This window comes from Cynoglossus semilaevis, chromosome 1 (genome assembly GCF_000523025.1).
Source record: "Cynoglossus semilaevis isolate Cse_v1.0 chromosome 1, Cse_v1.0, whole genome shotgun sequence".
NCBI lineage: Eukaryota > Metazoa > Chordata > Actinopteri > Pleuronectiformes > Cynoglossidae > Cynoglossus > Cynoglossus semilaevis.
Window position 1 is genome coordinate 11,460,512 of NC_024307.1, and position 26,392 is coordinate 11,486,903.

The following is a 26,392-nucleotide window of genomic DNA, read 5'->3' on the forward strand; positions in this document are numbered from 1 at the left end:
ATATATATATATATACACACACATACATACATGTATGTACACACACATACAAACAGACCCAAAGAATTTTAATGCCTACTGTAAATGGCTGCCTTTTTTAGATTTCTTTTGTTTATTCAATTTTTATTCTACACCAAGGCATAACAAATTAGCTAAAAGTGCATAAAACAATAAATAAAGAAGAAAAAAAATTAAATAAAAGTCTAAGTTAGCCTAATGTTCAGCAGAATAGAGAAAAAACTGTTCAAATCAGCTGAGGTAAAATGACTTGTAAAATGGCAAATTATTTTGTCAACCCTGTCCTCACTTAATACTTGTGAGTGTTTGGGGTACAACCCTAAAGACATGAACTGTAAGTCAGTGGACTTTTTTATGGTAGTGTGAACTTCTGTAGCAGAGTGTCTGTTATGTAACACCTTGTTGAAGAAGTTTATGATTTTGATCTTTAGACTGTGCAGCCAGTCACAGCAGTGTTAAAGAAAAGCAAGTAGTGGATTAACTTTTATTAAACTCACTGGTCACTGTTGGTCTTTACTGGTTAGCTGCTCCGTGCACCAACCTCTCCCTCCATTCACAAGTTTGTCCAGGATGAAACATGCCAGGGTGGTCGTGATCGGAGGCGGTGCGGTGGGTTTCTCCACTGCTGTCTGCATCGCCGAGACTCTTCCTTCCTGTTCTGTCACTCTGGTGGCCGAGAAGTTCAGTCCTGATACCACCAGTGATGTAGCTGCTGGGATCCTGTTCACTGCAAACTTCCCAGGTAGGAAACAGCCAGCTGTACAACAAAGTTAAATTGCAAATGTGATGATATCACTGCAGTTCAATCGAACAGACACAAATAACAGTCAAATGCGAAGTTAGGTCAGAGTGCACATATGAGTAGGATTTTCTGTTTTGTTTTTTTTGTTTTTACTGCATCTTTAATTCAGATGTCCCACTGGAAAGACAGAAACGTTGGTTACAGGACAGCTTTGATCACCTGCTGGCCATCGCTCACTCAGAACATGCAGCAGAAGCTGGAGTCATGCTGACCTCTGGGTAATAACTTTATCAACAGTAGTCAAGTCAGCCATGAAACCATCTTCTGGTCTCAGTTAATGTTTATTTATCTTTTCTTCTACAGTTGTCAGATTTTCCGAGAGATTCCAGAAGATTGGAAGCCTTACTGGTCAGAGATTCTGATCGGCTTTAGAACCATGACCGACCTTGAATTAAAACATTTCCCAGAACACAAGTTTGGTCAGGTCTTTACCACCCTGAAGAGTGAATGTCCAACTTACCTGCCATGGCTGGAGCAGAGGTTGGTTCATGTCGATCTGTTTATTTATTACTAATTTTCCACCTTAAAAAAAAAAAAAAATTTTCACATTAAGTTTGCAGTTGAGATGACTTAACAGATATACAAGAAGATTCACCCTGTGTCACCGGCTCAACAAGATGATGGAAACATTTCTCAGATTTTTTTCCATATTGATGCATGTTGGTGATATTAACGCCTGTTCTACCACCTCCAAACCATAATGTTATTGTTGTGATCTGATAACTGTAAATGTCACTCAGAAGTCAGGAGATACTGACCAGAGAACTAAAGAATTATAGAGAGGGAGGGTTTGCAGGAATGGTCAATGTTGAGTCTGCTTTTAACATGTCCCAAAGGTTCAGGAAGGCCGGAGGTCAAGTACAACAGAGGAAAGTCTACAGTCTGCATGAACTAGGAAACTACGACGTCATCGTCAACTGCTCTGCCTTGGGGTCCAGTACGCTGATGGGTGACACCCAGATTCACCCCATCAGGGGTCAGGTTCTCAAAGTGGAGGCACCCTGGCTGAAGCACTTCATCAGAGATGGAGACGGTAAAACCTACATCTTCCCAGGCATCCACAGTGTCACCATTGGTGGGACGAGGCAGGTGGGAGACTGGAGACTGGAGGCTGACCAAGAAGACACCCAGAGCATCCTGCAGCGCTGCATCAAACTGGTGCCCTCACTCTCTAAAGCCAAGGTTCTCGACACCTGTGTGGGTCTGAGGCCGACCAGGACCAGTCCCAGGGTGGAGAAGGACGTGTTGCAGCTGCAGGGCCGCACGGTTCCGCTGGTCCATAACTATGGCCATGGAGGCTGGGGCGTGGGCCTGGCCTGGGGCACCGCCGTGGAGGCCACACAGCTGGTTAGACAGTGTCTAAATGAGATGCCATTACAGGCAAAAATGTGAAGAAAAAAAAATCTAAACCTTTCACTCTGCTGATGCTGCACACAGGTAGCAGCACAACTGATTAGGTCCACATGTTAAACCCAGGAGTTTTTCATGAGACACACAAGACTTAAATTTAAAGTTTGTTTCCACAAAATTATTTTAAATACATTTAAATTACTTTGTGTTAAATAATCCACACCTTTCAGTTTCTGGGTACATGTCTACAATGTGTTATAATCGGTATATGCATTTTAACTGTGCAGAAATACAAAGTGTATCACTGCTCAGAAATACAAAAAGTCCTAAAAATATAGTAAAGTATGTTAGATACGATAGTATGTCCTTCAAAAACTGTTGTAGCTTACCTTGAAAATGTAGAATTTAAGTCTCAACAATTGCACAATAAACAAATTTGAATAACTTACCTACCATTGAGATGAAGATATTTAAAAATGTGATTAAAAATCAACATACACGACAGAATGTGTCCTTTTATACACAGAACTTTACCTTCAGGAAGAGAAAAGGTCTGTCATTGATGAGCCTAAACATCTGTGTGTTCTACACACATCACATTTTTATTAATTAAAATGCTGTACAGAAATTATTAACAAAAACTGTTTAATAAAATCATAATTTTTACTGTATTAGAAACAAATGGATGATTTTAACTTGGCTGTTAAACTATTTTTTTAAAAGCATGTCGTACCTGCGAAGTTAGAGAAGGTTTTATGGTCGATAATAAAACAAAACAATAAACTGAATTCTATCATCAACAACACAGTGTGAAAATGTTGATTGTGTTTTGTTCAAACGTTTTCCCAGGGAAGTAAAGGCATCACTCCTTTTTCTTTTGCATGGTTTTAGCAGACCAGTGTTAGCCAATCAGATTCAGAGTTGGCGGTTACTTCAGTAACAGAACCTACATGATCTGCAGACGATTTTCGAGCACGACTTTCTCTAACGACAGCGGTAACTTTTCGGTTAAGGAAGTGGAATTGGGTCCCGAAGGTCGCAGGTTCGAGTCCATCAACAGCCAAGTTGCCACTTAGAGTGGATTGAGCATCACACCGTTCCATACATGCAAAAATAGTTACATCGAGGGCAACTGGACAGAGTAGGTTTCCTGAAGACGTTTCACCTCTCATCCATAGATCAAAGCTAACAAAGCTGAATAAACAGCAGCTCCCAGGGAAACATCTTACTGTAGGTTTCCGCAGATACATTACAGGAAGTGAGGTCATGACTCAAGACCCATGACTGCAGTGGCTCTCAGGAATCCAGATTCCTGGAGTTTATAGCCGATTTGTTTCTTTTCATTTTCAGCAGACAAGCTTCAGCATTGGCTGAAATGACACGACTCTTCCAACTCTCCAAGGAGACGGGCTTTGTGCAGTGGGATACACTTCCGACTGTCTGAGGAGACGGGCTTTGTGCAGTGGGATACAGAGACACCGTCTGTCGGTGAAGGCTCTTGTGGTGAGGAGAAAAAAAGAAAGGAGTGATCGGACTTCACAGTTTCTCCGTGACTGGAGTTGCACTCACTGCTGCAGTTGGTATTTAAAGTTGTTGGGTTTGAAGATGCAGAATTGACCGTGGAGTCTTGTTCGTCTCGGTTGTTGTCGTTTGTGGAACTGAGGTTCAGACCACAGGTTTTCATGTCGTGCAGTTCATCCCTCAGCTCTGTGTGGCAGTCTGACAGGGAAAAACTACGCTTCCGTCGCTCCATCACTGGTTTCGTTCGCAGCTCTGTGTAGCTGTGGTTCCTGATAATGGCTCCACTGGTAAAATGCACTTTTGTTGGTTGCAAGAGCACAAGTCTGCACACTAGGGTTCTTACAGAGGGCCTGGCAGCGGGTACACATCCGGGTCTGCTGTGGTCTAAAGTCTTAACAGAGTTAGGAGCAGTCAGGGTCAAAGGAGAGGCACAGAGGGCCTGAGATGAGTGGTGACTCGACTCTAGAGCAGAAGGCGACCTGCTCAGGGCTGAAGGAGCCTTTTTCTTCTTTCCTGAAATAAATGAAATGGTCAAAATTGAAGACAAATTCTAAAACTTACTGAGAGGTGGTACAAGCACAATATGCAGTGCCATGAGTCCTCTGTATTGCAACAGCAAACGAGGGTTAAAAACAGCTATTTAATATTCTACCACTAGATGGTAGCAGATGGCGAATTTGAAAAAACTCTTTATGCTAATGATCAGTGGAAGAAAATAAAAAAGCAGTAAAGTCTGGTAAAGCCCGAAGTGGTTTATTCGTTAGATTTATTTCGCAGACACATCAGAAAATGCTGAACCTCTGGATTAAACTTTCATCAGATAAAGATAAAAAGTTTCATTTTACAGTTTGTCCTCTCACTGTGTTAAACCTTTTCAAAGTAACACATCTGCATTGTTGTGCATTCACAATGTCACAAAACACCATACTGTATAACATGTACAATTAAAGTATTTAGTGTTTTTAGTATTACTGCAGTAGGCAGTGTTTTGAGGCACATATTCAAATACTGTGCAACATCGGGGTTACTGTATAACAGACTACATTAGGTACACCAAAACTGCAGGTTCAGGAGCAGAAATACTCAGTGTAGTGATGTTGACGTTGTTGTCCAACCACACGACCTTCACACAGAACAACTCTTTCTGCACTTTGTGTTTCGAGACTTCTGTAAATAACTGCAGTGCATATAGTTGTAGTGAATAAAGTAAGTCTGGCCAGTAAACAAATGCTGAGGAGTGTGGTTTCTATTTCAGTTCAGAGTTTGTTTCACACGCTGTATCTGTAGTCACTCATATTTCAACAAAGGCCAACCCCAACCAACAGCTATTACATTTACACATTAGTCTGTGAGAACGTGAGGATGTTCTGTAGTCAGTCAAAGATAAGGGACATGTCTTCACCAGTCACTGCTAAGTTTTAAAATTCTAGTCTCTTATCACTCAATTGGTTTAGTTTTTGGATCATTGGTTACAGTATGTCATGGAAATCTTGAAATTGGTTTAGTTTTTGGACCATTGGTTACAGTATGTCATGGAAATCTGCACAGAATACTAGCCAATCCCCATGGTGTGCTGTGGGGGTTTTTTTTTATACAATATATACATATAATAAGGTTGTCATACATTAAAATTTTTATTCTGATTAATCACAGAATTTGATTAATCATGAATAATCAAGATTAATCGAGATAAATCAACATTCTTCAATATGACAAACAACGTTCTATATTTGTATATATGTATATTGCTGGATCAGGTTATAAATCCACCCAAGTTAAAATTCAGTCAAACGGTTCTCTCTTATGTTCTCATCAATACTAACGGATCTGTACTGTTTGTCTGTTGTACGTTTATTTACTGCTCTGTCTTAAAGGATGGTCTGACGTAAGCCTGGCTTTTCACCGAAATAAATCTGTCTTTACTGCGAATAACGTGTGTCGTCTGCATATTAGAGGAACGATACGTGGTTGGACCGCGGGATAATGCGCTCTTCTGCTCACGAGTCATGATATACTGTATATGTTTTTTTTTTAAATCAATCTGATAAAATTAACTTAAATTAATTAACACAATTTGCGGGCTAATTTTGACAGCCACAATAAATATATATTGTATTGAGCAGCAGAGTGGAAGGAAGTAATAAACTGAGCAACTCACGTTCATAAAGCGCTTCTTTGTTAGTAAATGATATGCAGATTCATACAACCTGCTCTACACGATCTACATCTACAGCATCAACCACACCTGGGTGTTATCACACCCACTTTTTAAAAAAATCGGAATAATCTCGTGTAACACGATTATCTTTTAATAAAGTTGTAACGCTTTTTCAAAAAGGCTGGTAAAGCATTTAAATACAGATGGAGAACAGAGGAACCCAGCGATGAAGAAAAGAGAGTCCAAAGCCGCAGAAATAAAAGGAACCCCAGAGGAACAGGTGGTGAGAGAGTCTTTCTAGAAGAGCTTGGAAACGGAATGTGGAGAGACTCGCAGGACTGACGACAGCGTACGTCTTTGGAGTGAAGACAGAGGAGGCCAGAGGAGGAGCAGCAGCAGGAGCAGGAGGAGCAGCGTTCACAGTCAACTCAGACCGTCATTACCGTTCTCCAGGTTCTCGTTACTCTCGTAGCAGCCGGAGTCTCGGGGAGAATCACCCGCGAGGTCACGCCGCTCCAGGAGCAGCTTCTCCTGCGAGCCTCCAGACTGACTGCCTTTGTCAGGATCACTGCTGCCTGCAAGGCACAAAAAATCACCAGCAGAGGGCACACGGTTACGCGTTACGATTTCACAACAGCACGTAAATGTGTTGCGTTCATGGTTTGAGTTTTTTTTTTATTTTACTTTAACATAGTTATATGTCCATGGTAATGTATTTTTTATGTAAACACAGTACATTAAACTATAATATTTGTTACCTAAGTGAAACTTATAACTTTGCAAATCAGTTTCTGGTAATGACAAAGTACTGCAGCCTCTGAGGCCACTGAGTGGCCATAGGAATAAAGTGACATGACAGAAGTTCAGTACAGCTCTGCCCTGACCTGACCTACCATCGTACTCTTGCAGCAGTTCCACAGCAGTGAGCAGCACAGCTCTGTGCTGAGCATCTTTGATATTTAACTCATCCAGATCTTCCTCCTCCAGCAGCTTGAAGGTGTCCAGGTCTTCATAGCCATTGAAGAGGAAGGTGGGGAGATATTCCTGTGGAGGGAAGAGGGTGAGTGATAACAGCTCAGTAAACACAGTGTGGGTGAAATTATTTAAAATCTTCCTGAGGAATGAACAAGTGAGTTGTTTGTCATTTCTTCAGCTCAAGGAAGTAATATTTGGGGTTTTCTACAGGTTCAAATATAGTTAATGTTCGAGCTAGAAAAAAAGATAGTTCATCTAGGAGGTGAACCATTCAGTCGAGGTTCAAAGAGTTCCTTTTCTGGCTGCTGCTCTGTGATAAATGTCATGGATGTTGTTGCTTTAGAGGTAAAAATAAATGTTCAGGGTTGATCCTTGTGATTGCCACAGGTTTTGCCGTCTGGCTGGTGGAGGCATGTGACCAACATTTAAAGACAATCCGTCTTAATAATATATATATATATATTCTAAATCATGTCACTAGAATAAAAAATATTAAACATGACTTTAATTACTTTGAGGTTGATGCGATCGAGCAGCTCCTCCACAGAGGTGGGTTTGGGTTGCCTCCCTCTCCTCCTCCTCCGTGTCTTCTTGGGCTTCACCTCCTCTTCATTCATGACGTCCACATAAATGAACTTGAAGGTGCCCACTTTACCGTTAAGCATCCCCATCCAGGTGCCCATGGGTGGCTTACTGATGATGTCAATGACGTCACCACACTGACACAACGACATCAGCACAGGTTGATTATTGTTTTTAAACCACATTAAAATGCTTTGTGTTTGTTCTATGGCAGTGGCGGAGGCGAGACCTTCAATTTGAGGGAGTCGGTGTCGTAAGGACTGGGTGTGAAGTCAGTGTGAACTAGTGCTCGCCCACAGAAGGGCCCGCGGTAAGGCATTTCGTCCTCCTCGCCATCCTCAGACTTCACACTTTCTCTGTTGCTGTTGGAGGAGTCAGTGGTGCCCACTGTCTGACCACCTACACAAACCACAGAGGAACAACAAGGGTTTACACAAAAGCCTCCACCAGTTGGTTTGTGAAAATTTTTTTTTTCATTTTTCATCTCATAGAGCCACTAAAAGGGCTTAGACTATTTAAGAATGATTTAGTGACATTTGTCTTAAAAAAACTGACATCTATATGTATGTATGTATATATATATATATATATATATATAAATATAAATATAAACACTGACTGACTGACTTACTCATGGAACTCTGTCCACTAAGTGAACTCCTCAGGCTTTCGACAGACCCCCCTGGTTTCAGCTTGGGCTTCTCCAGAGAGTCAGAGTCTGTTTGAGGTGAGTTAGGACAACTGGAAACCCAGTCAGGACTTGACTAAGATAGAGAGGGTAAAACAAAGATTGAACTTGTATCTGTGTAAAGAACAAATCCATAGAAATGAAGTAGATGCACTGAGGAGCAGCAGATACAGTATGTGACCTTAAGCACGTGTTGTCCAGGAAGTGCACAACCTTTACACACCTGCTCAGACAGAGAGCTATGGTATCTCTTCGATATGTGTTTCCTCATCGTCTCTCTGACAGACTTGACCTTTCTACCCAGAGAAATGCGGGCTGTGGGTGGAGACTTTACTGTATCTCTTATACCACCGTCTCCATGCTTGTTTAAAAAAAAAAGAGGAAAAAGAGGAAATTAATAAACAAATGACTGATGCACTCTGGTATTTGCCATACTCGGATAAAAGTTAGGGATTACGATCACGTACTGGGTTTTCACTGTCAGAGGTGATGACAAGAGTGGAGCGGTTGGTCAGGTCAAATCCTCCAAAACTACAAGCTCTCTGTAAATGAAAGCAATTAAAATGAATCTTTCATTGTTGAATTATGAAGATGGTAAATGAATGGATAAGACTCAGCAAACACTGGAGGACCGTGTTCTCATTCTGTTCAGTGGCATTAATCATCAACCAACAGCAGAACCAACAGCTCCTCTCCACTCACCCCGTGTTGGCTGTTCCGCTCCTCTCCACTCACCCCGTGTTGGCTGAGCGGGTTAAGGATTCGGTGACGGAGCTCCCCATCCGTCACAGACCGAGCCATTTTTGCTTCCTCCTCATTACAGCCACCTGGTTCTGAAAATGAAGAGCCGCTGCCTTCTGCTGCCTCCCTCACCTCACCCGTTACCACCCCCTCACGGTGAATGGGGCTCTCGTTGGATTTGCTTAAGGCCTGGAAGATTTTCTGGCTGCTGCAGGTGTCCAGACTGCTGGAGGAGGGGGAGGTGGTCAGGCTGTCAGAGTCTCTGTTATATATGAGCTGCTCCTGCAGAGCGGAGGCCAGGGAGTCCACGGGACAAACTGTGAGTTTCTTTACTACACCGGAGTACAGAGAGGAGCAGGAGTCTCCACAGGCAACACCGTCTGTGTTCAGGTTTTCTGGGCAGATAGAAAAAGGACAATGGATAGGATTTACCTTTGTGATGTCAGAGAAATGTAATTTCCATCAGCAGACAAACTCTGTGGAGGTTTATCAAATATCAAAGTCATATATATTAACATATTTATTATAAAATAAAGACTAGAAGTTGTACTGGAATTTGTATTTGAATGCAGATGTTTGTAGAACCTGTAAACTGCTGGGTTGTTAAAGATAAAAATACATTTGAATAAAATGTCAGAAAGGGAATAAATGCAAATAAAATAGTATACCTTTGCAACAAAAGGAAAAAAGACAAAAGAAAACAGTTTAAATAACTGTGGAAAAAGTTAAAAAGGATGGTCTGCAAAAAGCAGGACAGAAAAATACAGTATAAAGGAAAAACAAAAAGGCAAAACGGGCAAAAAAAAAACGAGAAAAAAGAGAAAGGCTAAACATGTATAGGACGTAATTCCAGCTTAAATACTCTTTTATGGATAAACATAAAAAAACAATTAAAAAAATATTATATATTAAAATATATATTAAAAAATATTTAAAAATGACAAAAAGGGTTCTAATGCTTAATGGTCTGCACATCATAGTCCAGTCAAATGAATAAACTCTGTTATCGCAGCACAAATGCTTCCTTGAATGGTTATTACATCCCATTCTGTAGAGTCTGTCACATGATGCCAGGGTTTATTATAATGGCTGCCACTAGAAAGGTATGAAAATAAGAATTAGTTGCAGCCATGGCTACACATTCTCCTTTACAAAGACTCTGATGTTGTTAACCATACCCTCTGTTCCAGGTCTTCTAGAATCTTCAACTCTGACCAGCTTCTTCTTTACCTTCCGGGTTGAGTTGACCAGTTTGTGGAGTCTCCTGAAGGCAGCAGACTCGTCCTGTTCATTGTCTGACAAATCGCAGGACTGACAGAAGGGAATAAGAAAATTAAATTCACTACAAAATCCTATTATTTTCATTAAAACCCCACTTTAAATCTCCCTACATTTTGTACTTCAGAATTTTTTTCCCATAGGAATTAGAAAGGTCGGAAAGACGTGTACTTGCTAAATATTCTGCTGCATTTAGTTTTAGAGGCGATTCTCTGGAAACTATTTGCAGCCTAATATAAAAATGTGGTAGAAAACCACAGTGATGACAGTGAAGGCAACATCCGCAGCTGGTCTAAGTCTTCAGTTTCACAATACACCAGAAAAGGCTTCGTGTGGGTGGGAAAATAAAAGAATTATCTCTGTCCGAGAATAAAATAAACATCTTAACCTTATCATCGTGACTGTCCTTTTTGTTTTACTATACTGAAATTTTGATGTGATACTTTGGATCCTATAAGTTTACACTTTTTTTTGTAAATCAAGCTAAAGATAATTTTTCTTTAGGTGTGCAGGATACAATCAAAAGATCACCTTTTTCTTGGATTAAACAACAATAAACTCAGTGTAAAATGGTACAACTCGTCAAATTAAAAAAAGAGATCTCAGAAAACACAAAAAATAAAAATTGAACATGCGCAGCAGAGCGTGTTTCTCTACAACAATCTGAAAAAATGTGCCCTGACCCTGAGCCCCTCATCATCCCACCACGGTATCAAAGAGACGCAACCTGCATAATAGGGCCCTGTGCAGAATCCACCCGCAAACCATAGCACAATGGGGGTTTAGGGCTTTGACAGAAATGAATGGGAGTCCGCCCAGTGCCCTGCAGTTGGGCTGCTGGGCATTCAAAGGGGCCCAGGTTCACTGCTGGAACATGGACAGAGCTGCTGCTAGCAGAGAGTTGTAGAGAGTGTTGTCGACAACCCTGGTGCCGCTGAGCAGAGACTCTCATGACTGAAGGGCCCTCAGTCTGGGTTCTCAGACACTTACGTTCACTGAAGGGTCAGTCTGGGTTCTCAGACACTTACGTTGAAGTTGAAGGATTCATTTGCGTTGGGACTGGAGGCATCTGTCCATTCTGTGGGGTCAGACCTGCACGTCTGTCTGTTCTGGATCTCAAACTCTTTCAACTGTAATAAAAAAAGGAAACACTGATGTGATATATGCAGTGTCACAGGTGTTGTTCAGTATAAAAGGTGATTTATTCACACCTAAAACTCAGCATTGGTAATACCCAGTGAGATGAAAAGCGTGTTCTTAGAATACAAAATAATTTCCTCTCCTGAATTATCACTGTAATAGTAAAACACTTAATTCAGAGAAGTGAATACAAAAAACACAGGACTTCATACCCGTGCGAGAGCCTCCTCTATAGAGATCATGTTCTCCTTCACCATCATCATCAGCTGGATACGCTCTTCATCACTCATGGTGATTTCACTGGCCACAAAACCAACATCATCACCTGTTGAAAAAAATCAAAAGTCACGATTAAGCAAAAATGTATCTTCATTGTGATATTGTGATAGTTGAAAAGGTCTGAATATTAAGGATTTAAAGTTCAACAAACCTTTGGAAACCTGACGCATTGGTTCTTTCTGCGACTTTCGGAAACTCTGCCAAAAAGACTTGCTCTTCTTCCTCCCATCCAACTTTCCTGTACAGTGAGATAAACAGTTCAAAAAAAATTATAGTAAGAAAAATAGTCTAAAACAACATTATCAATGGATTTGGTGGAATAAAAGCGTTCGCTCCATATTGTTGTACCTATGCTGTAAATTATTAATGCAAACAGCACTTATTTGCAGGTTGAATATTAGAAAGAAAACTCTCTGTTTTAAAACATATTTTTAACCATAATAATAACAATAATGAAAAAAAAAACTGTACCTCCTGATGATCCATCGTCAGAGCTGGACTTGTGCACTAGAAACCTACAAAAAAGGTACAGATTTATTCATTTTACCATTTACTCTTGATTTTTCTTTCCCACATCTTAACAGTACCTGTCCTTCAAAGTTATCCTCTTCATTTTCCCACAATATTCCTCAACATGTCTTCAGCGTCAAAGTGACAAAAATTAAAAACCACATAGAAATGACAAACAGCGCACTGTCCCTCATCTCATGACAGCAGTTACCACAGTCAAGGCAAATCAAAGTGTTGAAAAAGCGATGAAAAAGCCTGACGGCTCTTGGCTGATGAACAGAGGTCAGTGCTCTTCAGCCACTGCAGGAACAAAAGAGTCTTTTTTATTTTCCACTGGAGGTTTTCTAACAGCAGCCGCAGCAGCAGCAGTTCTGCTGTGGCCTCTGCATTCTCTGCACACTTTCACCCTCGCTCTTTTTATTCATCATTCTGTCTGTCTCTCTCTCTCTCTCTCTCTGTCTGTCTGTCTTTCTATTGCTACCTTCATCTCTGAGCTGCTTGCTGTTTATAACGTTTACACTCCGCCTCCCTGAGCTCAGCTGTGGTCAGGTCAGGTGATGTCAATGCAGAGCAGACATTTTTCTACTTACCGCAGATCAAATAAATACTGACAACAAGTTTTACTAAAGAAAAATAATTAGACTGCATTTATTATGCTAAGAATAAGCCTTGTGTCTCTGGAAGATACAGATAACGCTAAAAAACCCACTGTAAACACTGTCACAGTGTAGCACATGTCGTGTCAGAACAAAACAATCTGAGAGTGTTTGCTACAAACCCCTGATTTAAATAATTTAGTTCATATAAAAAGACATTTATTGCAGAAAAGCTGCTTGTTTACTTAGAGCTTAGACATTGGCAGTGTCAGTTGAACAACAACAAATTATTATTTGCCAAATAATAGCAACAACACATAGTAATTTGCTTCAAACTTAATTTGTTATAAAGCTGTCAAAATTAGAATGACTTGTATTTTATTTCCTTCTAGCCTTACCAGTTAAACTACAGAGGAATGTAAAGGCTACTGCAGACCACCAGAGGGAAATGAAAACCTGGGCTGGTATGATTTAATAGTTTGGTCTGATTTCCCTGGCAAGTCATAAATAATACACATTTTAAGTAAGAGGTCATATAAACCCTGGTCACCAGTGGGCCATCACACATCTACAGAACCTCCACCAAAACAAAACAACCTCTAAACGACAGTCGTGTACATATATGTATATACGTACACACACACACACACACATATATATATATATATATATACAGACATCTGTTGAAATAACATTTCTCTTGTTTTCCTGCACTGATGATAAAGTCTACTAAAGCCATCTGAGACAGAGATGTTGCTCAAGACTTCATGAAACCCATGTGTGGCTTTATCATTAGTCATTGAATATCTTTTATCTTATTCAGTTTTTGACCAAATATGACTAATGTTTGAAAGTCCTTGAAAAAAGACAATGGGGGGAAGGAAGGAAGTTTATAGGTGACACGGGAATGTTTCATACACATGACACAAGGGAGGCACAAGGGAGCAGAGGAAATGCACAGTGTGACTGTGAGATAAAGAAAGAAAAATGAGATTTAAGCCTCCTTCAATCAAGTGACTCAATCAAATAACTCAGTCATCTGTAAACACATCACAGCTGCACATCATCTGAGTGTACCAAAAAAAATGTCTCTGTCATCATCAGATACTGCATTGTTGGGGATAGTTTGTTTGAAAGTTTAGCTTTTGTTATGGTGATTAGAAAAAAAAATTAAATCATGAAAAGTATATATTCTTTTACCTTCTTTCTGATTCTGGAGTGGACGTGGCACTACTGAGTCCAAGGGATTCCTAAAAGAGTTTTTTTTTTAAAAAGTGTCATTTACATAATTTATAATTACAGTACATTTGATCAAAATAAAATGAAAATAAATACATGTCAGACTCTAAATCCTACACAGACTCATTCCAGGAACATTAAGATTTCCGCTGTGTTGCAGTTTAAACACACAAATCTTGTAACTTGGTGGCTAACAGCTGGGTTTCTGACCAGTCACACTCCACATATTTCTCAATACGCTCTTTAACTTCTGAAATCATTCTCAACGCCTGCTTTCTGCATCACAATCACTCAATTGTTATGTTCTGGTTTGGTTTTGCTCAGCATTGTCATGACTAGACAAATTCTTCAAGCTCTTATCGACCCGTCTGCTGACGCACGCAGAGGGAAGTGGCCTTCTCCTGGGTTCTGACACACTAAGAGCTGGACACTCACCTGGATCTGAGAGCGGAGATGCACTGATGTGGCCGCTGAGTCACTTTTTCCCTGAAAAACACAGACCGAGGAAGTTAGGGAGTAAATTATAGTGTCATTGCAACACTGAAATAGAAATAATAATCAGATCATCGGATAGGTCAGTCCACAGTGTGGTAAAACGCAGGTCAACAGTTCCTGTAAAGTCTCAACAATTCCTGGAAGACAAAAAAATGACATTTGAGCTATCAGGATTTTTGTTTGCCTGACTTGTCTTTTGTTTCCAGGTTTTATTTCCAGAAATTTAATTATGGTTAGGATACTTATGGTTTGTCAATGGAAGGAACACCACTAGGTGGTTACATTTCTAAAGTTGGAGGTCAGCGCGTTACCAGTGTGCACTAAGTGGTCTTCATGGTCTTCCTGCTTCAAGTGACTACAAACATAATTGCCAGCTGGGAGGGGTAAGATTCAAGACTCAAATAACAATAGGCTAACACAACAAACAACACATTAACTTGACCTTTTTTTTTAAATTTCAAATACGTTCAGTTCTATTGGTCTTTTTCAGCCTTCAACAGCTAATAGCTTACTCTTCATATCACGGTTCATACAGAAAACATGAAATTCTATTATCATGGCATGTCAAACGTTCTGTTTATACATTGCTTTCAGTCAGTCAGATTAAATATGTTATTTTTCACTGAGTGGTGGACTGTTGAAATATATTTTATTTATGATTCGTTCAGCTGTAGTAGACCAGCTGAGTGCTTTATTTACCATCTCTGAAGTGTGCACCACTTTGCGTTTGCGAAGCTCCTCCATTCTCTCACACACGTCACTGAGGGAGGTGCCGTAATACTGGGAGTACTCCTGAGCCAGGTCATCAAGATTCCCCACCGAGCCATCCTGCAACAGATTAAAAGCCTTCAAACACACGTACGCACACTGTTACGGGCAGAGAGGAAAACATCTTCTCACTGATGTTGAGCTAGATGTCAAACAGTGGGTTATCACTGTTAATAGCGGCCACTCACGATAAACCATTGTTTCAGGATTTTTGTGAGGTGAACTGCTAAAGCAAACAGCCAGGAAACAAAAGATAAAGTACAGAGAGAGTCAAAGCATCAGAGACATCCAGCTGTGATATTGCCTTCAAGAGGCTGTCGTCTTCCTGCCCACTGACCCATTTCACCTCCGTAGCCCCGCTCAGACGTGACCCCCCCCGGCCAGAGGAAGTACTGTGTGACGCATCTGCAACTCTCACCCAGGTTTGCTGGAGTGTAATCAGCAGAGGACGCAGGAGGCTGACGTTCAGTCTACTATAAATCTTGAGAAACTCCCAGTCAGAGGAGCCTTTGTCCTGGTACAGAGCTGACATCTGAATTTAACAGATTTAGGTTTCCTACAATTGTAGGAGCAAAAATTATGTTTTTTTCTATCACACGGTGTGTGATACATATTGAGGGGAAATGTTTTGAATTCTCTGACCCAGTATCCTTTAAGAGAGGAACAAGCACAACAACCTGAATGTCATCTGTACTCTGCTTCTAAAGGTGAAAATAAACCAAACCAGTAAAAAACCATAACGCTGTAACTAAAACTTATTAACAATCTTTTTCAGAAGTCTTTGGACTATGTTAAAGTCACAGCAGACCATTACTTTGCGGTTTATTTGTATGCAAAACATGTGTTTTTTCCTTACAGAAATAAAAGCATTTTTAGTGTCTTTGAATTCTTTGAGTTCAACAACCGCATCAAATCCATTGTTTCTGTTTTTCCTAATGTCTTCAAATGTTTCCCTTGAGCTGAAAGACAGTGTTTTGTTTACTTTTTCCTTGCATATTTAGGACAGTTCGTGTCACTGTTACACTTTTTTTTTTAAAACCAGTAGATTCAATAAAGACATACATTTTAAGAAAACTAATTCTAGGGTTGGACATTAGCTGGTCTTGGTTATGGCCAGAGACGACAGTTGGTGAGGTTGTAAAAAATAAGAATTTAGGTTGATGCATTCCCTTGACAAACACAGCTCCATCTGTTGTGTATAAATGAGTTTCATGATTTCATGTAAGATCAATGTTTGATATTCTAGGATGATCTATATTAAAGTAACTATTTTGGTATAATGTTGCACCTAAAGAATTAAACAAAAAAAACATTCAAAATTAAAAGAGCTAAAAGAGAAAACAAATGAAAAAAAAGGTATAAAACATACAGTATGTACACATATTGCAAATAATATTCAAACTACAGTTGTTTTTATCCATTTGTTAAACAACAGGAAAACACAAGCTGAGACTAATGTATAGGTGACCCAGTTAACTATCAAATACATATGTTTTATGTTGTTTCATACCCAGAGGATATGAAAATGTGGTCGTCTTCTCCTGTGAAAACTAATACCATGCTCTCACTTGACTCGTGGCGTGATAGACTGTAACTAGCTCAACAGTCCGGCAAAGAGAGAGCCATTTATTTGTTAAATGACAAGCCCCAGGGTCGAGGAGAAAAAAAAAGGCCTGAAAATCTGGCTGCCTTTCATACAGTCAAGTAAAGAGGCAGAGTCTCACTGAGAAGCTCTGCACTGTGTGTCTTACCAAAGCAGCTGATCCACATAAACAGCCCATTGTAACATAGGCACATGATATGGAGTGCCTATTAGGCACAAGGCATGCATGCATCAAATTGGAAGACATTTACATAAAAAAAAAAACAAAAAAAAAAAACAAACTGACCTAAATGTTAAGTCCAATAAACAACACAAGTTGCTGTGCTTTCGTGCCAGGATGTCTTACAGAATGGGGAAAAAAATATTCCGGCGTGCTGTCTCCAAATTAATGGTCTTGGATGCCAAAACTTCAGCATGAGACACAAACCACGAAGGCTAGAAGAGGAGAGTGTGGTGTCACGTTTCTGAGGCACTGAGCATCTCAGAGGCAGACAAAAGATCTGCGTGCCCTGAAGCCCCGCAGTGTCTAATGAGTGTTTTTACAGATACTCTGTTCTGCCTCAACCTTTCAGTCAACAAGAATGGCGTCATTACGTTTGAGAAAATAATGACTATGACTTTATGCTTCTTTGATGTAGAGGTGTTGTAGGCAGGCGTCAGATGGCAATACCAAGCACATCACAAAGTTTAAATGGCAAAAGAATATTAAGTAACAAACAGTTGTTCTGAACAGAAATCTTAAAAGATCTTTTTTTTATTACTGTTGTCCTACTGTCATGTGTTAGTCCACATTCAATCTGGAAGATGAAGAATTGTTGAAGATTTATTTTATTGTACATTTGTCACCCACTAAATGTTGGGACAAAATTTAAAGTTTAAAACATTAGGCAAATATTTTAGTATTTAAATGTCTTTCATCTGTCAGGAGCATGATTTAAGTTAGGCGGAGTATTTAATTCTATAAACACCAGCACTCAATGAAAGAGTGCTGTAGATACAGCACACGTTATGTACCAAGAACAAAGACGTGTCTAAAAAGAGTTCTTGCTTCTGTTTAAAGAGCTAAAATTAATGAAGAACAAAAAAAAAAACCCTGCGACATGAAGCTAAACATTCTTGGGACAGGAACCGATTGTTCACTAAATCTTCATTGAACTCCCGGCTCTTAACGTGGGACCACATTCCAGTGCGAAAGAATTAAAAATACACTTACCACAAACAGGCATCTGGCTGCCAACAGTAGCCTCTACCCCCCCACTGCCCTAGTTGTTCTTCAGCTCCACCACACTGTTGCTGCTGCTGCTACTGGAGTGAAGGGTTTTTGAAACTTACTTCAACTCACTGAGTGGAGGACAAGGACATCCTGAAGAGGAGGGGAGGGACGGACAGGGCAGGGGAGGGGAGGGGTGTTTGCCACGCATAAATCAGAGGGAGCACGGTGGAAGGGGAACGTGAGGCTGTTGGGTGGGACCACTCTTACTCTTTCCAGCTGCGGTCCACGGGGACTGGCTGACTCACATATGTTCAAATAAACCACCACCTCTACGTGTGAGTCGGAGTCTGCTGGGGGGCTTATGAACATGTGTCAGGACAGAATTCGTTTGGAGAAGTCAAGATTTCTTTATGTCACTTAGTTTTAAGATTTAACTCAAAATATTCTTTAACATAGTTCAATAGTAGGATAAAAGTTTCTTCCTGTCAAAAAAAAAAAACCAACAAAAAAAGGAAAATACTGAATAGGCTAAGTGTAAATATATATAAATAAATATTATAATATAAATATGATCCATCCAGATATTGGAGTTACTTATACCAGTCTCCCCTTCCTTTCATCTAAACGGGACTCAATAAATGTAATATAGCTTTCTACAGCTCATAAATTACTAATTTATTACAAATGTGGAAAGTCTTGTAGTGAAAGCCTAACTTCCAGCAGATGGCAGCAAATACCTTTTAACCTCCCAATAATGACATGCCAGTACCTCAAGTCCTAAGGGGTCTAGGAAAATCTTCTTTTTCTTTCGGCTTTGTCCCTTTTTCAGGGGTTGCCACAGCAAATCATTGATTTCCATCTCTCCCTGTTCTCTGTATCTTCTACTCTGACTCCAACTACCTGCATGTCCTCCCTCACTGCATCCATATATCTCCTCTTTGGCCTTCCTCTCTTTCTCCTACCTGGTAGCTCCATCTCTAACATTCTTCTACCAATGTATCCACTGTCCCTCCTCTGCACATGTCCAAACCATCTCAATCTGGCTTCTCTAGCTTTTTCTCCAAACCTTCCTGTCTGTGTTGTGAGGGGTCTAGGAAAATATTGGACTAAATGTCCTCATCAATGACATTACATCTGATATGTTTGAAGAGCAAGTCTTTAAGGGTCTGTTTAAACTTTAGTCAGCTTCTTATTGGTTTTGTTATTTGCTAACATACTGAATGTTCAGAATACTAGCAGCAGACTAGCAATGGTCCACATCTGCACTTCCTGTTTAAAAAAGGGATCTCCACATATCCTTAAGGCATTAGGGATCTGCGTAGTGACCTTGTTGGCTTGTAGTAATTGTGAGATTAAGCATGAAGAAATACCACAAGTGTCTTTGATCGTGACCCTGCTCTCTCTAATCTCCACCAAATGGACACTGATTCCTTAACAGTGAGTAGAAGCAGCAGGACGCATCAACAGCAGTCACATCTAGATTATGGTGGAAGTCACTGTGAGGTGCCGAATAACCATGGTACTGTATATCAAAGGTGGTGAGTCACCACTGTGGTGACACAGTGGTGGTCTGCTGGTGACCACTGATCACCGAGGAGAACCTGGAGATAGGAGGTTTTCTCTCCCTGTCTCTCAGTTCTGTTCCCATCATCATCAAGTTTGTTTTTTTTTTTTTTCTGTGAACCGAAGCAACTGAGCAGCTCAGCTCTTTCTCTGTGCTTGACTCCTGCAGAGTAAGAGTCAGGTAAAGGTTTGAAATGTTGACACATCGTAGTATGTGATTTCAAGGGAACATGTTCCATGGTTCTGTTTCTCCAGTCTCCAGGGGAAATGAAGAGTTTCTTATACAACAATTTAGACCTTTGCAAAGAATCAACATGTACTATCACACAATTACATGGAATAAAAATATTATTAACCTGCTCTGACTCCATGCATTACTCCCTATGGAGAAAACTAAGATCAGTGGAGGAGCTTTAAGCATTCATTCCTATGTGGTAAGTGGATTGTGACAACTCCCAAATGAGAGTTTGACAAGAGGGGTCACATTGCGACACGCACAGTGTCAGTCACAGACTGCACATAAAGAGCTGCTGGAACTAAATCATTGAAGTCTGCGATACACACAGAGTGAGTGAGAGACAGAGAAAGGGGGGTGGGAGGACAGGGAGGGAGGGAGAAAGAGAGAGAGAAAGAAAGAGAGAGAGCTAATATGCTTCTGCTCTTTATCGTGTCCTCAGTAACTGACCTGCCTCAGTGCAGTGGGAGATGTGCAATATTCTAAATGTAAACAAATTATAGACTCTTTTTTTTTCATTTGAGAACATTAACAATTACTTTAAGCCAAGTAGGAAAAATCGGACTCTCAGACGACAAAAACACTGCAATGTTGTTTTCAGCTGAACTGGGGAAAAAAATTGCCAGAAGGAGGAAAACAAAGGATGCAATTGAAACTTCAAAGCAGATTAGGAGGGCAGACAGGATACACAGCCAAAGCCTTTGTCTGTGGCTTTATATTTTGTAAATCTGATGAGGATTTTTAACATTAACAGATAACAAACGGATACTCAGAGATCAACTGTTCCCATAAGCAATGTTCAATTTGAAAATATAAATTATATAACTATTGTTTTCAAGTTATCCTTTGTTTTTTCCCCCCTTAATCTCAGCTCGATTTAGAAGAAACACTCAGATTGCCCCTGTCTTTGAAACAGGTTTAACATAGCTGTATGGAGATCACTTGGTAAATCATCAGCTTTAGAATTCACTTAAATAACATGCATGGAAATCTTCTGTGTATTAAATCCCTCTGAATGACAGAAGTTTGGTGGAGATTGTCCCTGTTCCTTGGAGCATGCTCAATGCAGCAGTGTTGACAACAAACACCGAGACCTTCCTTTCACATTTCAACACACTCAAAAGCCCATGTGTATAAACACATTTGTGATTGGGGCTGTGTGAATGGTTTGTGGTGGATCCGCCTGTGGATTGTCCCTATTCCTTGGACCATATTTAATACAGAGGTGCTGAAATCAATTGGTTTGCTCAGTTCCCCCACACTCGGGTAATTGCCCTGCTGTGACAGTGCCGTGATGCCTCAAGAAACCACCGCCAGCTTGCAATGTCACTGCTTTTATTATCAGCTCCACTGGTTAACTCTCACGAGACCGACCACAGCAGCCATGATCCTGCTGTGAGATACAATGGAGGGGTACAAGGGTTGCTGTCAATCACAAGACATAAGACCAGAGGGCCCCTAAAAGAGGCCATTCTTCATGGTTTAGGAGACCAGTGAATTGGTCCAATGTGGAAACTTTTAAGGCAAAAACATGCCAAGGTCTCATTAAGTTTGCATGAAAAACAGCAACAGAGCACAGCAAGGTATCAGAGAAAGGAAAGATAAAGACAGGACCTGATTTACATGTAACCGTTATAAAAAAGGTTACTAATGTGTCTTGTGAAGAACTCTCTTGCAAATTCAAAGTTTACTAGTGTGTGCTTTTGAACTTCACCGCTGGCCAACCTTTCTGAGGTTACCACCGTCTTCTTATCTTTATAGAACATGATCTAAATGTGAGAAAAATGTGTTTGTTTTTTGGGGGCTGTCAAACAATTAATTAATTAATTGTTAATATAATTAATTATTATTATATCTTAAAAATTGATCAATTTATTATCATTATAATTTTTCATGAATAAAAACATTATTTTTTCATGTTGCTCACTAAAAAAACTCCCGCAGGGTGTGCAGATAACACGTGTATCAACTGTGTATTAGAGCAATGAAAAGCGGATGGATGATGGAACTATTAGAAAAACAGTGGACATTATTTTACCCATAAAATTACATATATTGAAAATTGTAATCTGACTAATTTTTCAAATTAATGTGATTTACTTTTGACAGCCCAATTTTTATTTTTATTTTGAGCCAGTTCTTTCAAGTAACAGCTCCCCAGTCAGCAGAAACACAGCCAGATATGTGGCAGTAAAATTTAGGTATTATAAAAGCTCTGTTCAGACAACGTTACCTCCCCCAAGGATTTTCAGTTTAAGACCTGCTCCACCAGAACTACCAGCCAACTCCAGGCTCATAAAAATTGATTTGCTATACTATTCGCTCACAATTATTTCTAATTTTATGCAGAGGGGCTGTGTAAAACACTCTGGAATCTCTCACGTCTCTCCCAGTGCCAGTACAATGGAACAGTTTCTTCCGCACGAAAACCCAAAGGGCCATTCCTTCACCTGAGTCAAACTCAGCAGTTGAACGCTACACCACCACAGAGGTACAGTAGCTTTAAATTGTGCTACTTGTGCCAGAGGACACATGTAGACACTGTGTGAACAAGACTGTTAGCTACATAAAGTCTTAACCTCTAGATGTTTCAAACATTTAGAAGGCATTCAAACAACACTGATAACAACACCGTCTGTCCAACTCAACTCAGGTGTTGGTTGTCCTCCTCTGGTATCCCAGGGACATCCATGTTATTGCCACGACTATTCCATTAATAGTTCCGTTAACTGCAGCTATCCAAGCATGCACTGATATCCTAAGATATGTATGAGGATCCTTATATCTGGTAGATAGCTCTACATACATCACCTTTAATAGTTAACACATGGATTTCACATTGTAATTCGCCTCCCCAAAAATCTTCAAAAGTTGTTCAAATATACTGTTAACAAAATAAAACAATAATGGGATGATTTGATGTTTTACCAAAATAATTTTCCAATGCAGTGCAGCCTTCTTATAATATTGTCCAAAAAGTCTTCTTACAGCTAGATTGCACTGATGCTGAGTGAATGTGTGTGCACATATTTTTCTCTAGCTACATCTACAGCATATTGCTTTTAATGTGAGCATGAATATCCCGAGGATGATTATTAGGTTAAGCAAAACACATTACCCTAATAGGACACGATCTCCTGCGCAATATTTTCTCTTTCATAATCCAGCCAAATGTTTCATCACCCTCACACTTATGTTTGGCAAAAATTGCGCTCCATTTGAAATCAACTTGCACTTGTCATTGCAGTCTGCTGTTAGATTTGCTGTGTGTAAAGCAGTTTTCAACTGTACTTTACGAATGCAGAACATAAACGCTGCAATCCAATCCATTCTGTTTAAATTGTTTTTCATTCTTCGCCTTGAGATCAATATTGTATAAATATATATAGGCTTTAATAATGTAGTGTTTAAAATGTTTTAAGTCAAGCATAAACGTTCAGGAAAAATCAATATTTAAATCCATTAATTACAGAACATTTGTCTGATGCTGTGCACAATTACACCATCCATATTCAGTGACTTACAGTAGTCTACATTCATTACTGTCCCGATCCTTTAGCTGAAAAAAAAAAATACTGCTTGTATATGTCAGGTTAGTAATATATCTGTGCTGCAGTCTGATAAACTGATCGAAACCTCATCTAGCCTTCACATCCTCAGAGGAATGTTGAGCTTCGTTGGCCCACGGATGCTTTTCTTGATTGAAAATCTTCATTTGCCTCAGTGTTATCACACCTCTTCCACCTCCCATGCTGCCTTTGACGATTGCTCTCCTTATTCATGGCTTTTAATTTTCCCATCTCAGTTCCACATTCCTGTTCTTTGTGTTTGTCCTTCCTCTAACTCTGTTCAGTGATCATATTTTCTCCTTTATTTCCTCACTGCTGTCAGCCATTCTTCCAACACGTACATGTATTACAGTTGAATGCCTCCATTTGCTTCATCATGCATAAAGAAAAGTAATTATACTGTGCTCTGTTATTACTCCCACTGTCACAGCTTCTAAATAAGGACACTGTATTTGTATTTTAAAAGCCCTTTTACTGCAGAGGTGAAACAGAGGCCAAGGCAAAATAAGCTTGATATGAGATGAGGAAATAGCCTGGAAAGAAGCTGAGTAATGGTAAAGGTGTAGGTAAATGAGCTGATTCCAGTGTGTGTAAAAACTAAATAAAGCGCTATACTTACAATATGTTTATTCAACTAACAGTATAGTTGATGGAAAGAATTGGAAATGTTCCAGAACCATCCATCAAATCTATATTTGTGTAACAAAGCACAAACAAAAAAAGTTGTTCAAATACTCAAGCTCCTCTTATGTATGTTATGTTTCTCCATTTCGTTTTGTTTTTTATAGACTTCACCTAAATAATTTCATTAGGTCATTACTGACAATGTTCTGTGTTTGTGGTAGCCTGTAAGTGAAAAGAGTTTGTCAAAATGAGGATAGCACATGTTGAGCAGGCACAGAGGCATTAATAGCCAAAATAAAATAAAAAAAGGGAAATTGCAAATACTAATTTATTTAGGTGATTTTCAGGTGGAAACAATAGCTGGGGAAAGTTATTACAACATACTTCAGATGTCATGTGTTTGATTCAGTACATTTTTATACTAATTCTATGGATCTTGCCAAATACATTGGCGGCAATGAAAATGGGTTTTTACACATTGAAAACATAATTTTTACTTACTCTGTCTGGCATTTGTTTCTCAACAGAATGCAATTTCTGTACTAATGTTTTATGTTCCATTTTATAAACAACAAATCAAAACAATAACAAAAAATTGGTTAAAAGTTACTGGTCATCTAAGAATGTGCTACCTTATTTGTTAAACACATTTCTGCCAAGAGAAAAGAGTGGCTACTGACTCTTAAAAAGCAGACAAGGCTTATTATTTTCTTCTGCTTTGCAACTTTGGAGGAGCACACAAAAAACCTGAACTTAATGTATTTTATATTCCAGCAAAACAAAACAATCCTCTGGGACTGTTCCAGCCAGAACTGTCAATGCTGTAGTCAGCAACGTGTTGTTCAGAGAAGTGGATGAAGGAACCAGTGCACTTAACTGTGTTCAGTCTGCCAGAACAACAAGGACAAGAGTGAGAACAAATGCTGTTCTCCTGGTTCCCTGGAAGCTTTGATCTCCGTTAAGGACGTTTTATCCATTTAAGATTTTTATTATTATGTTCAAGCTCGAAGTAGAAACGTAATAATTGTTTTTCAATGAATTTACCTGAAGAAACAACAAAAGTTAGAATAATACTGATAAATTCAGCATTACTACTTAGTACAGATTCCTTTCAATAGGTAGAGTGGGCAGGTGTTTATGTAGCACATTGTTTTTCAAAAAAAAAAAAGCTAAACTAATGTTACTTTGGCTTGACTGATTTAAAAAAAAACAAGAGCACTAGTCATTCATCATAGTCATGAATTAGTAAGTTAATAAAGGGAAAAACTGAATGAATATGTCTGAGTTTTCAAACAGAGAATCTGAAGATGAATTCCAGTCCTTGAAAAACAACTTCAAGTTATGAAAGAAGTAGTTTTTTTATTTCCAACTATTTGTGCTAGCACTTTTTTTTAACTGTGATTGGAAACTAAAGAAATGAAATGTTAATAACAGCCATAATGCAGCCATACAAATATAGTGCATTTCTATGTGGTAGGAACTACACTTCAAGAAGCTCTAGCTCATGGTTCACAAGACGATGCTTCTGAGGGCAACACCTAAAATAACTCCAAACCACAGACACCTTATGCTCATTAGCCACAGATAGACGCTAGCCGTTTGTTATTATGCATCACAGCACTTGACTGATGATCTTATGGAACCGGTAAACCCTCAAGCATTTATTGCCACTTTTTGATAAAACCCAAGCATTTATTAGGTCTTCATTATCGAAAGAAAACTGGACATCCTTATTATAATTGAAATTCACAGCTACACAACAGATTCTGGTAAACAGAACACACCCAGAAGGTTGTTTAAAATCCCGTGAAATGGGTGACGTTGGTACATGTGTTGAGTCACAGATGTTTTTGCAAAGGCCATACAACATGTCACTGATTTTATCACATAAACAGATAGTCGACATCTCAAAGGGAGTAATGGGTCTGAGTCACCGTGCTGGATAAGGTCATTACAACACAGAACAAGCTGTTATTATTTGAATTAAATGTCAGACTGAAAGAAAGTCAAATGTAACGATTATCACAACGCTGCGTGGAAACTGTGAAAGGACATCATCTGGGACGGTCTGCATCAGAGGAAACAGACCAGACGATGTGCTCAGGGGCAGATGGTGTAAAAATGGAGGAATTAGAATTTAGTCTGATAATCACTATATATATATACACATACACGGTGTGTATATATATATATATATATATATATATATATAAAAATGACATTAGTAAGTGAGATCACTATGATTTTATTGAGCCACCTATAATGTAAAACAAAAAAGCAGCCCCATAATAAACAGCATCCACTTGGACCATCAAAATTAACCCATTAATCACCCTATTTAATTTGTGATTAAAAAACAGATTAAAATTTTTACCAACACTACAAAGCACAGTTATAAAAGAGTTACACTTGTGCATATCCTCCTTGCCATTTTTTTTTTCAAAT

At 39.4% G+C, this 26,392-nt stretch overlaps 3 protein-coding genes across 5 annotated transcripts in view; 1 reads left to right on the top strand and 2 right to left on the bottom strand.

The window, feature by feature from the left end:
- Positions 1-685, bottom strand: part of zbtb24 (zinc finger and BTB domain containing 24) — a 5,282-nt gene extending 4,597 nt beyond the window's left edge. Inside the window, exon 1 of the mRNA XM_025054558.1 lies at positions 516-685. The gene's annotated coding sequence lies outside the window, so the exon portion shown is untranslated. The remainder of the gene's footprint in view (positions 1-515) is intronic.
- The window catches only part of ddo (D-aspartate oxidase), a 3,337-nt gene extending 364 nt beyond the window's left edge, over positions 1-2,973 (top strand). The window contains exons 2-5 of one of the 2 annotated variants that reach the window (XM_008310990.3): positions 579-760; positions 930-1,038; positions 1,124-1,300; positions 1,657-2,973. In XM_008310990.3, coding sequence (XP_008309212.1) covers positions 589-760; positions 930-1,038; positions 1,124-1,300; positions 1,657-2,212 — 1,014 coding nt within the window. In that variant the 5' untranslated portion in view covers positions 579-588 and the 3' untranslated portion in view covers positions 2,213-2,973. Of the gene's footprint in view, positions 1-556; positions 761-929; positions 1,039-1,123; positions 1,301-1,656 lie in introns of those variants that run through there. The other variant, XM_025054574.1, reaches the window with a different exon arrangement.
- Positions 2,974-3,127: 154 nt separating this feature from the next.
- The window catches only part of LOC103379568 (SAM and SH3 domain-containing protein 1-like), a 39,547-nt gene continuing 16,282 nt past the window's right edge, over positions 3,128-26,392 (bottom strand). Inside the window, exons 1-19 of one of the 2 annotated variants that reach the window (XM_025054548.1) lie at positions 17,957-18,466; positions 15,072-15,200; positions 14,313-14,363; positions 13,839-13,888; positions 12,004-12,047; positions 11,684-11,770; positions 11,466-11,578; positions 11,142-11,243; positions 10,014-10,146; positions 8,830-9,230; positions 8,562-8,636; positions 8,318-8,455; positions 8,038-8,170; positions 7,636-7,805; positions 7,337-7,543; positions 6,743-6,893; positions 6,293-6,424; positions 3,599-4,204; positions 3,128-3,555 (exon numbers count right to left, since the gene is read on the bottom strand). In XM_025054548.1, the coding sequence (XP_024910316.1) occupies positions 3,467-3,555; positions 3,599-4,204; positions 6,293-6,424; positions 6,743-6,893; positions 7,337-7,543; positions 7,636-7,805; positions 8,038-8,170; positions 8,318-8,455; positions 8,562-8,636; positions 8,830-9,230; positions 10,014-10,146; positions 11,142-11,243; positions 11,466-11,578; positions 11,684-11,770; positions 12,004-12,047; positions 13,839-13,888; positions 14,313-14,363; positions 15,072-15,116 (2,727 nt within the window). In that variant the 5' untranslated portion in view covers positions 15,117-15,200; positions 17,957-18,466 and the 3' untranslated portion in view covers positions 3,128-3,466. Of the gene's footprint in view, positions 3,556-3,598; positions 4,205-6,292; positions 6,425-6,742; positions 6,894-7,336; positions 7,544-7,635; positions 7,806-8,037; positions 8,171-8,317; positions 8,456-8,561; positions 8,637-8,829; positions 9,231-10,013; positions 10,147-11,141; positions 11,244-11,465; positions 11,579-11,683; positions 11,771-12,003; positions 12,048-13,838; positions 13,889-14,312; positions 14,364-15,071; positions 15,201-17,956; positions 18,467-26,392 lie in introns of those variants that run through there. The other variant, XM_017038206.2, reaches the window with a different exon arrangement.